A 17120-nucleotide genomic window follows, 5' to 3' on the forward strand; every position below is an offset into this window, starting at 1 on the left:
CCGAGACAGGGAGTGTCCTTTAAATGAAAGTGAAATAAAATCACGATCGTCAATCAAAAGATCGGTGGGGACTCTGATGTCGACCTCAAAAATTTTGGTTTTGCCTTTTTTTCAGTATTTATCTATTTGACTGTTCAATATGCTTATAAGGAAGTATTTATCGTTTAGATAGGGTTTTGAAATTTCTGCACACGAAATTAAATTTAAAATTTTTTTTATTTGAATCTTCCGAAAATCTGACATATTTCGATCCATATATAGATATAAGGAACCCAAAAGTAGTCACTAAAACGTTACTCCGCACATCCTTCTCCATTCACCTCCAGGGGATTTGCGCCCAAAAATGTTGTGATTATTACAGGAATAAATTATTCAAAATCATCTTTTTGTATTATTTTATCTCACAGTATTAAATTATATACAAAAACAAATATTCATCTAAGTGCCGGTGGCTAGGGGTAGATATTTACATCTCCGCTTGGCAGCTTGGTAAATATCCACTACTAGTTAACTTTACCTTGGTGAAGAGTTAAGAAATAAACATTTGATAAACTTTCAATAGGGCGATTGGCATCGCAACTTATCGTAATAATGCAAACATCTCCGAGAAGACAATATTGGAAAATGGATCATTTTTCTATCCATATCTTGTAAAATTAATGTCAATGAAGGAAATATAAATAAACTTGAAAGGCCTTGGCTGGCCACCAACACCAGCACCTGTACAACAACAGCTGAAGTGTGTCAATAATCATGTATTGTTACCCTTGGTGTTATCAAAACAAGCAGGCTGACATATCTGCCAACCAAAAACGGTTTATTTGTGCGACTAAGAATAAAGTATTTGAAAGCTTAATGACCCAATTTGCCAGTCTCTAGCTAAATACTATAACAGGTACCGATAAGTAAGCACGTAATACTTCTTAAAAACCGTCAGAAGGAGACAGATTGTGCCTTTCTGTGAGAGCGTAGCCGGTTTTAATGACTAAGCTATTGATCATGAGTCATTCATCACGCCCTTAAAACCAAGACTTTTGCCAAAATGGCCTACAGTATATTCTAGAGCTCGTGTGAATGATTTATTCGTATTACATCATTACACATTTTACGCTTTGTTTTTGGAAGCAGATGTGAACTGTTTGTGGAAAAAAAATTTTGTTGAACATTGATAAGGACTGAGACGACCGCTGGTGTTTTCATCATAAAGTTAATGTTCAAGAGAACTTAAAGTTGAGCTAAATCTGGTTTTTTATTATTCTCGAATTTAATAATACCAAAATATAAGCCATTTAATTACCAATCAGCCATTTTTGTGGCGTCCTTAATTTGTGAGATGTTTAATGTGGTCTTATTTGATATTCAAGAATGACGTATTTTAAAATAAAGGTTAGAGATATTCATCTTGAGGTTTTTCCTCCAGATTGTGGGGGGGGAAAGTCAGCTGAAAGAGGCCAAAAATGCAAAAGAAAGCAGTGGTTCACTGCGACTGTATAAATAGAGAAGTCAGCGATAACTGAGGCGGCCAAAAAGGAAAAGAAAATAACAACCTTCCTTGTTTAAAAGCGCCGCCAGCAAGAGGACTAAAGAGGCCGCACAAATGTACGGGGTAGACTCTTTCAAGGTTTTATTCGACAAAGTTGCTTCGCACTTCGCTGAAAACGGTTCGTTCAGTCGAAATGCGAGATATTAGATTTACGTATGAGAGAACAGAGCATATCGAGCAAAGACAAGTCCACAACTAACGTTTATTTATTAATTTTGTTTATGCATGGGCGATCTTTAAAGAAATTTTAGAAACCCGTCCAAAATAGATGGAAAGAATCAATTCTCAATCAATATCTCATTGTATTTCATGGCAAAACAAAGAGAATAATTGATGTTATGTCTTCCTCTTCTTCTTATTCTCCTTCCTGTAAAGAGAACATGGAAAAGAAAAAGAAATTTGTATTCCTCCTCATATTGCAATAGAGTTTTCGACTCTGTAAGTTCAATTACTTGTCAGCATTCAATGATTCCTTATTGATTAATATGAAAATTCGCCAAAAATTATTTCTTTAAGGACACGGAAGTTTTTCCATTTAAGTTAAGGCGACCTCGAATCACGAACAACAACAAAACGCCCTGGCTGTGTCCTTTACTGCCTTTCTCACTTCTGTGATTTTCCAACAGTAAAGAAAGGGATTCAGAGATGAGTTCAGATAAACTAAAGTTTTCGTAAAGAGTCACAGAGCATGAACTGCTGATCCACTAAGTACTGTATGTCTCAATATCGACACAATTATAAAAGGGGTGTAGCATGCCACTAAAGCCAACTGCACCCAAAATATGCTGGAAACTGTTTTCTGATATTGTTTGATGTTTAGTTGAACTCTCCCGTTTAATCTTTGTTTTGATGAACCTTTTGCTGTCCATGCACATACTCCTCCCCTTCCTGTACCTTTTACTCCTGCTCCTTCTTCTGTGGCTGTTATTGTCCCCGTTATTGCGCCTGCTTCATCTTTCTCTACTCCTATATCTTCTCCTGCGTTTGACCGTCCCTCGCCAGGGTTGTCTTCTACTTCAGCCTGGTACCGCTGTAATCTCAGGTGGATCTTTACGTAGCAAAACACGGAAGTAACCAGAAATACCACAACGGCCACAAAAGCAACAATCACCGAAACCGTTTGACTCCAGACACGAACCAATCCGCATAAAACAGCAATTATCCAGCATAAAAGTATAACAGCTTGAGTTCGCTTTAGTGTCACAACTTGTCTGTATCTCAGCCTCAATAACAGATCAAGAAGTCTGTCAACACTGATGGCTGTTGATATCAGTACAGTCACTCTAAACAAAGCATAGTTGGATATACAAACAACCTCTTCGACGTAATACGAAATATCTATGTCGTTGTTACCAAGATCAATGTAAAGAAATAAAACAGTCACGAACAGAGGTTGTGAAAAAAGACCCACACAAAGATCGGTAGCGGCTAGACATTCAAACAAGACCTTTGCAGCGGGATGCAAAGAGGACACTTAGCTAGGCGAGGAGAAATGCTACTACTCCAATTGGTAATTGTGAAGATAACTGGCTTGTGAGGGTCGCCATTGGCGCCCACGTTCAGACTTGTGGCTCTGTCTTTTCCTCTTTTGGCAGCAAATGAACGTTTATTGGGCGATCCGTATTCGATATAAGAGTATTATTGTTTTGTTGAGAATTTTAACAGTTTCTATTGGATAAAAAATTACTCCTGTTGTCTGATTTTCCGATGACAAATGTCACAGCGATAATTAGACTTGTTTTTAACTCTTTCGTGTTTTATTCATATTCTTCGAATTTTCATCATGTTTAGTGAGCGGGTGCCACATTTATCTAACATGCTAAATGACATAAAATCTGTGAATTTTTTTTCGCCGATACTTTGTAGAGCTTCCTCAACAAGTCAGCTTTTCTTTTCAGTTCCTGACTCATGTGTCTTTGCCCTTCTTAATAAAGGGGTAAGTTTCTAAAGAAACTGTGGTGCTGCGTCGGTGGGAGAGTATAGCAGGTAATTTAGTGTTAACAACTGGGTTGGAAACGTAAATTAGCCACCGTAAAGGGTAAAAAAGCTGACGTTTCGAGCGTTAGCCCTTCGTCAGAGCGATTGACGAAGGGCTAACGCTCGAAACGTCAGCTTTTTTACCCTTTACGGTGGCTAATTTACGTTTTCAACCCAGTTGTTAACACTAAATTACCTGCTTTGCCCTTCTTAGCTATGCTTGTTTTGTTTTTAAGGTAACATATTTGAGGTTCCTTTATGATAAACAAATGCTTTTTAGATGAAAAAAAATACAAAATATACTAATGTTAAGGAACAGCGTGGTCCATTATCATAAATAAAGGAATTCTTGAGCTACAAACAACAATAAAACGCTCTGATTGTCTTCTTTACTGCAATTCTCACTTCTCTGAACTTCCAGCACTAAAGAAAGAGATTCAAACTGAAATCAATGTTATCAACTGAGTTGAGAACGTAAACTGGCTACCGTATGCTAGTTTCCGTTTATTCATAATAGAAAAATTGATTACTTTGCCGCGAGTGTGTTCCCTAAATTCAGAACTCATTAGCGAGAGCCAATTTGCCGGCACGTCAAAATATGTTAATTTGTGGAAGTACTCTTTAACTTGGCGAAAAACATAAGCGCAAGGCTGAAAAATACTCGTGAAAATCTTAGCTCGATATGACTTATTCCTCTAAATGAATTCGATTAGGAACTGAAGAGAAAACACAACTTTAAAATTAATGAAATTTGCTTTGAAACGAGTAGGCTGTGGTGTGCGGAAAAACAGTGTTACCACCGCAAATAGCCAGCTGAAACGAAACAATTACCTCCATGCTTCTTTTGAAGTAAAAATGAAAATATAAGCCACAGGAAATATTGGAAAATCACCAAAGGAAAAGAAAACAAAATGATATTGACCGAAAACGCTTCAACTTTGTTTTTCTTGAATATAGAAAACCCCCCTTCTGCCTTCTGCTCATTTTGGAAACTAGATTCGTTCTTTGGATGTTCAGTGTGGTGTTCAAGAGGAGAGTTCTTAACGCCTTTAGCAGTGAAAGAGTGGTAACTGCCATAAAATAACATGGAGAACCTGACGGAAAATACAAACCAAACAAGAATTGATCAATTTCATTGCTTCACGGACGTATGTGATCGAAGTCTTATTATGTTTGTTTCGTCATTGATCTTATAATTTCCGTTCCAGCCATTGTGGGAAATGGTTTCATTCTTTTCCCTCTCTGCAAGATTTCTTCCCTTCATCAACCATCAAAATGTTTGTTCAGTAATCTTGCATGCACTGATATCATAGTTGGACTCAGTTTCCAGCCGTTTCATCTTGCTTACGTAATTTCCCAAGAACACTCTGGAATTTGTTACCATAGCTCGCTCATCAACCGAACCTTGGGGGTCATTTTCTGTGGCGTGTCTGTCCACACACTGACTGCAATAAATACAGGCAGACTTTTAGCTGTTTTACTTGGGCTATTATATCGACAAGTAGTAACTCTGTGGCGAGTAAGAGTAACTTTAGACCTTTTTTTTGGCTTGTTTACATTACAAGAGGAATAACAAACCATTCCATCCTTTCTATTTATTTGATAATCAGTAACATGGGTGTAACTTTATCGATGATGACTTCTATTTTCTGCCACATAGCAATTTACATAAAACCCCGCCGTCAACAAGCTCAACTCCAAGCTTAAACTATCATTCCCAAATTGTGATACAAATACATTTTTCAAAGATAAAAACATAGCTGAATAACGTGCTCATTGTTGAGTTGAATTAACAACTGAAAGATAGAAACTTAAAAGCCCCGCTTCAAAAGATTGCAATATCACTGTCATCATCCGAATCATCATCGCCAGATATCGTGATTTTAATTTCGTCGTCATCATCACCATCCTCATCGTCATCGTCATCGTCATCGTCATCATTCTCATCATCATCGTCATCGACATGGTCATCTTCCTCGCCACCTTCTTCCTCTACTGGAAATGAAAGGCTAGTTAGTCGCAAGGCTCTCCTCCCCACCCCCTTCCCCAGCATTTCGTCAAGTTTTCGCACCGGTTGCTGCTACCCATTTTTATTCCTCGGTGAGGAGATGTACTGTGAGAATAACGTATCTTCCCAAAGATCACTTCACAAAGACCTAACCAGGGTCCCAACCCAGACTCCTCGACCCTGATTCCTACGCTTTAATGATTGGGCTTCAGCTCCTCAAATAATTTAGAAAAGAGGTTTGGAGGAAGGAAAAAAACAAAACAAAACAAAAAAAACATAGAGACTTTGAACAGGATTTGAACTTGTGACCTCGCGAGATGCCGGGTGCGATGCCCTGGCCGGCTGAGATATGTAGTCACTTTCCGTTAATGAAAGGTGAATTTATCGGCTCAGGTCTTACGATCAAGATGAACTGAATTGAATGTTTCATAGAAATCATAAGAACCCCCTTATCTCTGAAGGAGTGAGAAGTGGGAGAAAAAAAGAGAGGAGAGGAAGGTAAGCAGGAGGAGAGGGAGAGGAAGAGGATGGGAATGAAAGAAGAAGGATGGAAGGGAAGAAAACAAAACAAGGCAGAGGTTTCCGATTTATAAGCTTACCTCAAACGGCTACAAAGCTGTCAGTTATATCGGTACACAAATCAAATATTGTCTTCTTAACGTCGATTGTAGCTGTTTGGAAGCAGTTAAAAATTTTAACATCATTTACACGCTCATTTCGCAAACTTCAAGGTATTTCAAATTTCTATTAAGATTTTTAGCAAGCCCTCCTGCTTACCTATTGGTTGATAATCTGTTGTGTCAAAGGTCCTGAACGAGGTCTCGCACGGTCCAAGGTCCATTTTTACTATAAAATACGGAAGAACAAATACCGCTCCCTTCAGTCCAGAATTCATATTTTTTTTTTCATTTTTTGAGATATCAGAGGCTCTGAGGGACTTTTCCCTGAGGGCCCAGTTATGTAAAGGGCGGATAACGCTATCCGACGGAAAGGGTTTTATCTAGCGGATAGCGCTATCCAGCCTTCGAAAGACTGGAGCCGGAAGTTTTAGAGTTATGAGTCGAATAAAAGAGCTAGAGCCAAACACGGCAAAAGTTGCTTAAAAATTGATGAAAAGTTGAAAAATTTTCTTACGCAATTTTGGATTTCTATAAACTGCTGAAAACCTATGGAACCATAATCCCGGCTGAGTATTCTGTGCTCTCAATTTGAATTTGAATATCGAGATGACAAATAGATCACAACTAAAAACTCACGACTTGGACGCACTAAAACCTCGATGTCGGGTCTGATTTCTTTCGTGAAAAATTAATTTGAATTTGAGAAGTGTGTAAATAAGTAAACATGAAATTACCCCCATATATGACGTCACCACCGTTATTGAAGATCACTTGACGTTGATCTGGTGAAGGACACGTGTCCAGAAAATGGAAAGAACGAAGATCCCTCTGTTTTTAGCGTCAAGGATTATTGGCAAAACAAAAGGCAAACTGTTGATTTGAAATGAGTTGCTTAAGACAATCCAAGGGATTAGTTTCACAAGAAACAGTATGCTCCGTCGGTGGGGAGGGCGGGAAATAACTAAATAGTTTGGTGTTATCGACTAGGTTGATGATGTAAATTGGCCGGCAAATCACCTTGGAAAAAAAAGCATATCAAAATAACAAGTATAAAATTATTCAACACAGCCAACAGGCCTCAGAACAAGTAAACTGAGGCGTAGAAAAGTGATCTTGGCCATGAAGTCTGAGCTAAAAATGCTTCTTGAAAGTCCATGTATTCGAGACAAAAAATGATCGCGCACAAACTTGGGCGAAATCAGCGATTCTATCGTCCTTGCTGTTCCGTCTTCACGCTGTAGCAATTTCGTTTATCTATTTGTCCTTTTGTAAATGTTCTAAATGAACAGCGACAATTTGTCAAACTAAGGCTGATCGTGATGTATTTAGAAGTGAAAATGTATAATATGTCTCATATGCGCAGTAGCGTCGTGTGTGCCAATAATTCTGTGTTCTGATAAATTACTAGACTTTACCCAGGTGTCTTCGCTAAATGTATGTCTGAGCCAAAGACAAACAAATAAAATTATAGGTAGATAACATTTTTTATCAAATAGAGAGAGAAATGTAACGACGAAATATTACAGTTCGTCTACTGTCACCGCGTCATTAACACCAATCCGATTATAGGATACGAGCCACGATATACACCGAAATTATTTCCCATTTTGCTTGTTTTGATCTTGAGCGTTGATTGCCGCAAGTGAATTAAGTTGGAATCATTGCTCGTCCCCTGTAATTTATGAAATTAGTTTGTCTAAGTGTCTTCTGTAAAAGTTGTAGCTCTGAAAGAACAATGTAAAACTTCTTTTTGTACTTCAGCGATCCTCAAGTCAATAAAAATTAATGGTAAAACAAGGTGAAGTATGTGTTTGTTTTATGTTTCTGCGACAAACGATGTAGTTTGTTAAAGGTGAGATACAAATAAACCAAGCAGAGACACAAACAAGGACGTGCCTATCCAATGCACTAGTGGTATGAATCAAACAGGTTTTCAAGTTCAAAGACTTACTTCATCTCGAAAACGTCTACAAATAACCAAAGAGCACAGGGAGGCAAAGCAGACGAAGATGACATCAATAAAAGTTCGCGGTCCTAAAAATTGTAGAATGAAGTACAAAAAGACAACTTCAGTGAGAAATAAATTCGTGAGCACAACCTGAAATGGTCACATGATTCTTAGAAAGGTTCATAACGTCGCGAAACACGCTGCAAAACTGATGAATAAAAAGGGTTGATTGGTTTCGGCGAAAGATATGGAAACTAAACAGTTAACAAGAAGACTGAATTTGACCGAACGTTAAGTTATTTAAAAGCAATAGCGGAGCTGCCTTGTTTGTGTGGATGTGGAACGAAATCCAACATCGAACATAACTTGTAACCATTTGACTGTTGTTGGGTTGGGGGAGGGAGAGGTGGGTGCGCCCAAAAAAAAAACGAGAAAAACATTACTGAAACTTTCGACCTGTTCGAAGTAGAAAGAAAGGTATTTTTAACTATATGAGGAGGGAAGCTTCCATGTTGTACTCTTACTTTTGAACATTGGCACATGGAAATTGCTCTGTCTGCGCTACAGAGATAAGTCGCCTCTCCCTGCAAAATGTAATTTTTTAAAAAATAAATACGTGAAATACAAATGAACATGAAAACCATGCACTGAGCGGTTTAAATCTAAAAAAGAACCCAAAAAAAAAATAGATGCGATACAGCTGACAACTTAACTTATCACAATCAACGACTAATTCATACACATATAGCTATTTGAAGAAGAATTTGGCGTTTGACTTGAAATCAAAAAGGTGTAAATTGAGTTTTGTACCTGTCCAGTTATTAAGTTGTATTCCTTCAACTCGCCTATTTCTGTTCCAAGTAAAACAGACTTGCCATCGGGCTGAGGAGAAAAAGTAAAAACTTATAATATAACTGACTAATTACCCGGTTCACAAGCTCCCGCAGACCATCATTACTGTCGAACAATTCCAGCACTGCTCGAAATGAACACGTGAGCGAGAAAAAGAGAGTTGCGTGACATCTGTTAGAGTCGTGAGAACATTCTAGATGCCACAATGCATACTTGACCGGGTCACTCAGCACAGGGTTTGGTAGGAGGGACACCTGAAACATGTTACTTGAAAGAGTTAAGGAGGCTCCGTCAACATATTCTGTTTGTTAATTTCATGATCCTCTGGCCCATGTAGAAAAAAGGGCACCAAGAATTTAATCATTGAAGTTTTTTTGTGGAATTAATGGTAGATTCGTAAGATAACATTTTTTGAGTGATTATCTTTATGTTTTTTATCTTTATCTTTTTCATTCTCCTTGCTTACGATTCAATTTATCCATTTGACCGGTTTTTCTTTAATTCCTTTTTTATCTCTCTTCATGCAGCAATAAGTGCTGTAATGTTTTATCTACCTGTGGGTTATACGTTATACATAAATAAGCTATTTTTAGGGGGGGAAGGGAGATTGATGAAAAATAAGCAGAGATGTGTTAATCATTGTTATTTCATGTTTAACGGAATGACACTCGTTACCTCTTTCTTTTAGAAAATACCGGTCTGCTCATAACTCACAGATCATTGGTAAGTTAAATCTGCACTAAATAATGTATTTCTTACAACTACAAATCCGAAAACCTAAAAACATTTTTTTAAAATGAAAAAATGTCTTACTCTCTCCATGGCGTCCTCATTGTAAGCGAGATAATATAAACACATAGAACACCCTGTAGCAGCCACCTATGGGCGTGGCACTTCTTGTAACCGCTGGACTCCGTTATGAGTCACAAATTCTGTGGCAAACTTTTAATGAAAAAGAAGGGATGCCAAATACTAAAAAGACAATAAAAGGAAATAGCTTTTAAATTCTGAGGCTTTTTTTGTCAGATCTCAGTCGGTACAATGCATTATTCTCTTAACCTTTAACTTCCACGAGTGACCAGGACAGAATTTCTCCTTACAATATCAATACAATATCAACCAGATAAGTAATGAGAATAGAGAAAATTATCAATTCGGGCAGGATTAGCTGATCCAATACTAAATTATCCAAACTAACATTATAAGAATTCTATGGTTGACAGTAAGGAGAATTACAAATTTGATCTGGGAGTTGAAGAGTTAAAGTAGTGTTTTTCAAGAGGGATGAATGTGGTAGAGTGTCAAAAGTTTCGTTTACACAAAAGACAGAATTAGTGTCGAATTGTTCATTAGTCGTAGGAGTGCCAGCGATCCAGAGAAAATCGAGAGTCGGAGTCGTAAGTGGAGCCAAAAGCTTGACGAAATAGGAGTTGGAATATTCCGAGCAATTTCTTTTCTTCCGATTCCGCTAAGAACTCCAACGCTCCGCTAAGAACTCCAACGCTTATAATCCAGTGAAAACTCGATTGTCGGAATCACAGGCAATGCCAGTTCTTAACTGAGCTAACCGATGGCTCAAAACTCAAACAATTTATTTTTCACATGTCATTAGCGAAGGAGTCATAAGTAGCATCAGTATTTTGCTTCTGATTCTTTGGTTTGATTTCACAAAGTCATATCGCTCTGCTCTTTTTTTTCTTTAGAAGTCAATCCAAGTTGATAACGAAGGAGAGACAAATTTGTTTGTTTGTGAAGTCTCTTCGAAAATTTAACATCCGTTTTCAACGCTAAGCTGATTGTTCTGCAATGCAAAAAAATATTTGAAGGATAAAAAGCAAAAGAATACGTCCTCAATTTGGCTCTAATATATACACGTATATTTTGTCTTTAAACATGATCCGTTCCTAAAAGCACACAGTTTTCCTCAAGCTTTACTCCGAAAATTCTTGGCCTCTCTAGACAAAATAAATGTCCACCAAAAAAAATTACGAGCATATTTTTACACTAAACAGAGGCTACTGTTTAATAGTCGGTCCTCGCTCAAACTTGTTAAGTTTCTAAATTATCCTTCAGTTTGAGTACACGTTTCTCACAAGCTTCCCACAAACTTTAGTGGAGAGAGTCTTACAGTTCTTCTCATTACATTAAATGATCAAGTGCCTTATTACAGCACATACCTCCTGATATTCTCCCAAGGGAGTCAGATACTGCAAAATTAGTCTCTGCTGCATGCCAAGAGTCAGGGGGGGAGAGGGAAAAGGGCATAGGGACTATGTGGTACCCTACCTTAGGTGCACAAATTACATTTCCAGTGGAACGGAAACCCTTGCTTGTTTTAATTAACAATGGATGTTTTGCTTGTAGACAACTTTTACCTGAAACAAAAAGAAAATATCTATTAATATTAAGGAAACTGAGCTGGCTTGTGCAGGGTAAACCTACTTGGAGTACTTCCTTCCTGGCACCTTTCCAACATTTTTCACAAGAGTGGAATTTTGAGGCAAAAGGAAAAAAAATAAACTCGACCTCTCAAAGACCCTATTTGCACTTACCGGTATCTAGTGTTTATTCCATTGAAAGCTTCAAGGACCCCATCCAAAAGATTCCACTTTTGTGGAACTTATTCATCACATTATCCTTGCAGTGCTTTCAAAAAGATTTGAAGAAGGTGGCTGCCTTGGTAAGGCACCTGCCGGAGAATTTCCCTCTTGTAATCCCATTACTTCCATTCAGGAATAAACAGACTTAAAAACAGAGTTTTTGGTGCCAAACTTTCACAGATGATCATTAAATATTTTTGTTCTTGATAACAATTGTTTAACTGATTGTTTTATTCCTGATCAAAATTTTCCATTCCCTGACAGGCAAGCCTGCTCCCTGAGTTTCACACAAAAAGTCCTCTGAAAGGATATATGGTAGATGTTTACCAAAATTTGAGTCAGTCTACTGTTGGAAACTTAAAATATCTTTTTTTTTGGCTGGGAATGTATGAAATGTATGCTAGAATATATGATAAGAAAATACCAATCATTTTATCAAAACTCATTTATGAAGGTAAAAGTTGACTGAAAGAACTTTAGAAGATCTCAAGGTGTTTTAGGTCTCACATCGTGAGTTTGCATGAAAGCTCCCAGAGTATACCTGGCAATTCACTACAGAATACCCGCTGGAGCTCCTACTGGTGCTGGGTCTTACTGAAAGCACTGCCTTGGCTGTCAAAGTGAAAACCCAAAGGAGAATAATTGAGCCTTCAAGTTGCAAACCAGTCATACCACTCAGTTTGAAAAGACACTTAAATCAACTTAAAGTTGTTAGAAGATTCAACTCACTGGCAGAGGGGCAATCTGAGTTACAATACTCAAAAAGTGAACTAACCCTTTCCATTGTCTATTTGCTTCTTCCTCCTTGCCATTACACAAACCAGATGTTTCACCATTCTGTAGCACTGTGCATGATGGTCCTGGCTCAGCAAGATTCACTTTCTTTACTTTGTTACTCACAATATTACTTTTTTTGCTCTTGTTGCTTTTTGTCTTTGCTTTCAGGATAATCCTGTTTAACAGGTCTGTCACAAGGGACTGTGTAAGGTCTAACAATTCCTTTAAAATTTGCAGCTGCCACAGCATACAAGGAACCTTAACATGTGAAATTCAACATTTAATCCTCAGCATATAGTTTAAAAAAGGTGTTCCAAAAAAAAAATACCACGAGTGACAAAAGACAATTCCTGAGAAGTGTAAGCTCAACTATACACTCTGACTTTTGGAAAAAAAATGCTGTTAAGCACAAAGCTAAGGTGCAATATTTTCAAAACCCCTTTTCACCCTAACATCAGTATGCATATTCTCCATACTGTTCTATATACATTTCTTTAGTTGTTGACTTAAAGAATTTATTTAACAAGATGTCAAAAGCTTCTTTATTTGGTGATCATTTCCTTTGTTCTCATAGCCTTTATGTTTGATTCAGGGGAGATATTGTAAGGAGAAATTAGATGCTGGTCACTCTTTAAAGTTGCTATACTGACTTACCAAGGTAGAGTTTTCTTCTCTGAATTCTGCAGCAATATCCTGGCTCTCCATGGCAAATGCTAAAAGACCTGTTAATAAAATAATTATCAAAGTTTCTATTACTTGATACTTGAAATTAAAAACAAATTAAATATGCAACTGCAGCAATACACATTAAAAATGAACAAAAAGGAATTTTAGAATCCTCAATGAAACCATGACTATCTATATCTAAACCTTGTACACTACCTTGGATCACCTAACTAAAACAACCTTCTACTTACACCCAGTTAATAAACATGTACACAAAATTGAGTTAATTCAGAAGCTGAAGCTGTACAAGAATTAGATAAATCTAATTTTCCCCAGGAGGCTACTTGATGCTAAATATTTTGTCAACTAAATTTTCTTTTTTCTCTTTTTCAGGTATGGTGACCAAAATGTTCAAAGCCTGAAGTATTGGGTAAAGTAAGACCAGTAAACTATGATATAAATACCTGTAGCATATGATCTTAGGGGTCCAAGGCTTCTCTGGCCCACTTGCATAATTGATTGAGCATTGCTTCCTACATGTACATGATTGACATCAAATTTGTTGATAGGAAATATGTAGAGAAAGATGTTTATTGTCTCATTACAAGCGTGGGACAAGGAAAGAATTCTGATTCCCGATGAGGAATTGAACCTCATACCTTCAGATTCCGCACTCCAATGCTCTACCACTGAGCCAGAGAGACTCCACAGTGAGTGAGGTCTATTACAAAGTTCATACGACATGCATCCTGCATAGTGTCCTGCATAGCATCATGTTTATAAATAGAATGAGAGATGGTGAGTTTTGAACTCAGTAAAGAAATAAAGAAAGATGTTTTTCATCTTGTCACATGTGTAGGAAAAAGAAAAAATTCTGAGTCATATTCTGTTTACAAACATGATGCTAACAACATTGCTGATCCTAGCAGCATGCAGGACAAGTGTCACTGAACTTTGTAATAACCCCAGAATCCCAAGATCTAAGGTTTGATTCAACATGAGGACTCAGATCAGAATTTTTTCTTTGTTGTGACTAGACAAAAAAACATCTTTCTCTATTTCTTTACCAAGCTCAAAACTTACCATCTCTCTTACTCTATTAAGGAAATATGTATTTACAGTACCGTTCGAAGATAAGCGAACCACTCAACGCGTTCCCCACGCAGAGCCAACGCGTTGGCGTTTTGAACTTAACGCGTTTGCGTTTGCGTGTCCACGCAAACGCAAACGCGTTTAGTGAAGCTCATTAGTAGATCACACTTTAAAACCATTTTTCATAACAAGAGGCCCAAACAAAGCCGACTTTTTTTGTCACATTCGCCTTAGCATCTCCACGGCGTCTGTGTATTCCCAATAACAAGCGTTATCCAAAGATCTGTTCCTGATAAAAAAAAAAAATTTAAAAAAAAAACCGAACTAAGAGTCAAGCGATTTCATTTTACAACCTGTAATTTGTGAATACTTTCGAAGTTCTCGTTCACCTGTATCCCAAACTGTTTTTTTTCGTTTTTGGTCGATCGATTTTATGTTTACGTGCCGCATGTCTCGAAATTCATCACAAGTCGCGGCGCTTGTGCTACCAAATAAATGAAATTCTAGCCGTATTAAGTTTGCGAACAACTTCGAATTCTCGGATCCAAATTTATCCTTTTCGATTGATCCTGTGTTAGTTACATCGCCGACATTTGAGTATCGCGAAAAACCATGCATGTATTTTAAGTAAGGAGCAAGTAACAATAAATGTATGTTCTCACACACACAATACAGTCGGCTGAAAGCCGGGCGAAAAGCGGCAGAACGTAAACAAAAGCGTGACAAACTATAAGTATGTTTTTTTCGCTAGCAGTTCACGAATAAAACTCGTGACTCGAATTTCGATCGATAGGCTTTAAATAATGAAACCTTTTGCCTTGGCTTGGGCTACTGGAGATTGTTTGACTTGATTAACGCGGATTGTTGAAAACCGCCTGATGTTTCCCTTGACGAAATCGTGATTGAAATTTTGGTTGCAGAAAGAATCGACTCGCGTGGCCCAGACATTCTGGCGATGAGCGTTTTCGATTCTCGACTCAAGAAGCAGAGAGCGCATCAGTTCGACTGGGTTCTTTTGTTAAGAGTTGCTCTGTAGTTTTCGAAAGCTTGCCTTAATTTTTTTTTCAGATATCTGTCGCAGAATACATTTTGTTCAAAACCGGCGAAAAGCAACAGAACGTAAACCTTGACCGACAAGTAAAATTATGCAAATTCAAAAAGGTTTTCAGTTGCGGATGAAGGCCGTCCTTTGAGTTGGTCAACAATGGATACAAAAGAAAGAAGGTTGGAGGTGGCAAAGTGAATAACAAAGGTGATACGGGTCGATGATCAACGCGTTAGCTAACGCGTTAGCGAAAGAGCACTAACGCGTTGACTTCTTCGAGCCCACGCGTTGACAACGCGTTAGGTGGTTCGCTTATCTTCGAACGGTACTGTATTAATTAAGGAAAAATGAAAGTGAATCTGAAAAGTTTGCATTTTTTAAAAGTTTTTTCCACTGAAGTGAGGTGACTGAGAGCAACAAATAAAATCTCTTTTTTTTCTTTCTTTTTCTTTTTCATAATGTAACTAAAAGAAATTCATATTATTTTTTCATCCATAATTTGATGAAGCAGAAATTGTGCGAGTTAATATTAAGTATTTAATTTTTTTCTTAAAAGGAAGGGAGTGCCATGCCACAGAAACTGGACACAATTTCTGGACTTTAACATGAAACTCAAGCTGACGAAAAAATGTCACATCTTAAGATTATTAACACTTTAACTCCCACAAGTGATTAACAAGTAACTTCTCCCTATAATATTCATACATTATCCAGCAAAAAGGTAATGAGAATAGTCAGACTTATCAGGAAGAAGTTGTCATCTTGATCTAATATCTTGTAAATATGTAAGAAAATAAAAAAAAAGTGTGAAAAGTGTAAAACACCAAATTCTCATAACTAATTTACAAGGAAATGTGTAGCAGCTAGAGGAGAGAATTTAAATCAGATCTTGGGAGTTGAAGGATTCAGAATACCTTGCTAAACTTACCATATCCTGAAAAACTGCAGCACTTTCCAGCCCAGGCATGGCATTTAACAACACTCTGGCTGCAGTGCAGTTCAGATCAAACTGTTCCACAGAGCTCATGATGTAGGAGTTCACTAGTTTGTCCATAAATTCGTCATTTCTGAACAGAGCCTTTCCATGCTATGTTTCATTCGTTCTGAGAGGGGAAAAGGAAATTTTTTTTTTGGTGTGTAATTACAGCCACATGCCAATCCAACAACAGTTTTAACACAAGCAGGGTAAAATTTCCGCACAGCCCCATCCTACATTATGCATTCAGTTCTTGGATACAGAAAACAATGACAAAAACAACACATTGCCATTGGGGAAACAGCTTTGTTTTACGATAGTAGGGGGCTGTGCGGAAATTTTACCAAAAATACTACTACTATTACACTTCACCAACCTTTTTAGTGTTTCAACGGGTGATACATTATCCTGATCTTCCTTTCGCCAAGTATCCAAAGGATTACTGAGTTCAGAGGTGCTATCCAATGCAGCCGTGGCCAAAACAAATAGACAGTTTACCACAACGAATCTACAACGTGTAGAGTTTCGAAGATTGAAAAGCCCGCCATTTTTGATCCGAAAGATAAAATGATACAGGATTACATGGTCTTCCTCTTCGAAAGTGATCTCGCTTTTCTCGGCATAATTACTCTGATATTACTGCAAGTGATTTTGTTGACTGTATCAAGGTCAGATGTAATTCCCGTGTGTAAACTATATTTACGATGATTAGTCACATGGCGAGTTCCAACACAACACGCGCTAAGTCCCAGGCTATTATCAAATTTCGCGAGGAATGCCTAGTTGTTATTGACCTCTAACCAGTCTTTTTTGTCTTGCAACTCGGTCGGCTGTGATCTTCTTTGGAATGGTTCGCCTTTAACGACCAAAAATAATCATGACAAATGAATGACATCCGTTTTATTTTGCCCTCCTTAATTTTTGATTCTAGTTTGATAAATTTTTTGAAGTGCTTAAGAGGAAATTAGAGTACCACAACTGAAGTTCAGAAAGGTACACGCAAGTTACTTAAACAG

At 37.6% G+C, this 17120-nt stretch overlaps 2 protein-coding genes across 8 annotated transcripts; both read right to left on the reverse strand.

Annotated features, from left to right (window-relative positions):
• Positions 1 to 3894: 3894 nt before the first annotated feature.
• Positions 3895 to 10152, reverse strand: LOC149045648 (DDB1- and CUL4-associated factor 1-like). 6 transcript variants are annotated; one of them, XM_089207396.1, is made up of 8 exons: positions 9762 to 10152; positions 9023 to 9202; positions 8621 to 8680; positions 8100 to 8182; positions 6306 to 6374; positions 6128 to 6199; positions 4633 to 5515; positions 3895 to 3943 (listed from the first exon to the last, which is right to left on the reverse strand). In XM_089207396.1, the coding sequence occupies exons 1-5, from the start codon at positions 9804 to 9806 to the stop codon at positions 6329 to 6331; spliced, it is 414 nt and encodes a 137-aa protein (XP_089063522.1). In that variant the 5' UTR covers positions 9807 to 10152; the 3' UTR covers positions 3895 to 3943; positions 4633 to 5515; positions 6128 to 6199; positions 6306 to 6328. The 6 variants fall into 6 exon arrangements, with proteins under 6 accessions (XP_089063522.1, XP_089063526.1, XP_089063524.1 ...); XM_089207400.1 differs by lacking the exon at positions 9023 to 9202 and adding an exon at positions 8907 to 8978 and having other exon boundaries at positions 3895 to 5515; XM_089207398.1 differs by having other exon boundaries at positions 3895 to 5512.
• A 709-nt stretch (positions 10153 to 10861) lies between these two features.
• On the reverse strand, positions 10862 to 16258 carry LOC149045649 (uncharacterized). 2 transcript variants are annotated; one of them, XM_089207402.1, is made up of 5 exons: positions 16057 to 16258; positions 12980 to 13047; positions 12324 to 12583; positions 11501 to 11637; positions 10862 to 11323 (listed from the first exon to the last, which is right to left on the reverse strand). In XM_089207402.1, the coding sequence occupies exons 2-4, from the start codon at positions 13028 to 13030 to the stop codon at positions 11598 to 11600; spliced, it is 351 nt and encodes a 116-aa protein (XP_089063528.1). In that variant the 5' UTR covers positions 13031 to 13047; positions 16057 to 16258; the 3' UTR covers positions 10862 to 11323; positions 11501 to 11597. The 2 variants fall into 2 exon arrangements, with proteins under 2 accessions (XP_089063528.1, XP_089063529.1); XM_089207403.1 differs by lacking the exon at positions 16057 to 16258 and having other exon boundaries at positions 12980 to 13390.
• Between the last annotated feature and the right edge of the window lie 862 nt (positions 16259 to 17120).

Source organism: Pocillopora damicornis, chromosome 5 (assembly GCF_964200805.1).
Source record: "Pocillopora damicornis chromosome 5, jaPocDami1.2, whole genome shotgun sequence".
Classification (NCBI taxonomy): domain Eukaryota; kingdom Metazoa; phylum Cnidaria; class Anthozoa; order Scleractinia; family Pocilloporidae; genus Pocillopora; species Pocillopora damicornis.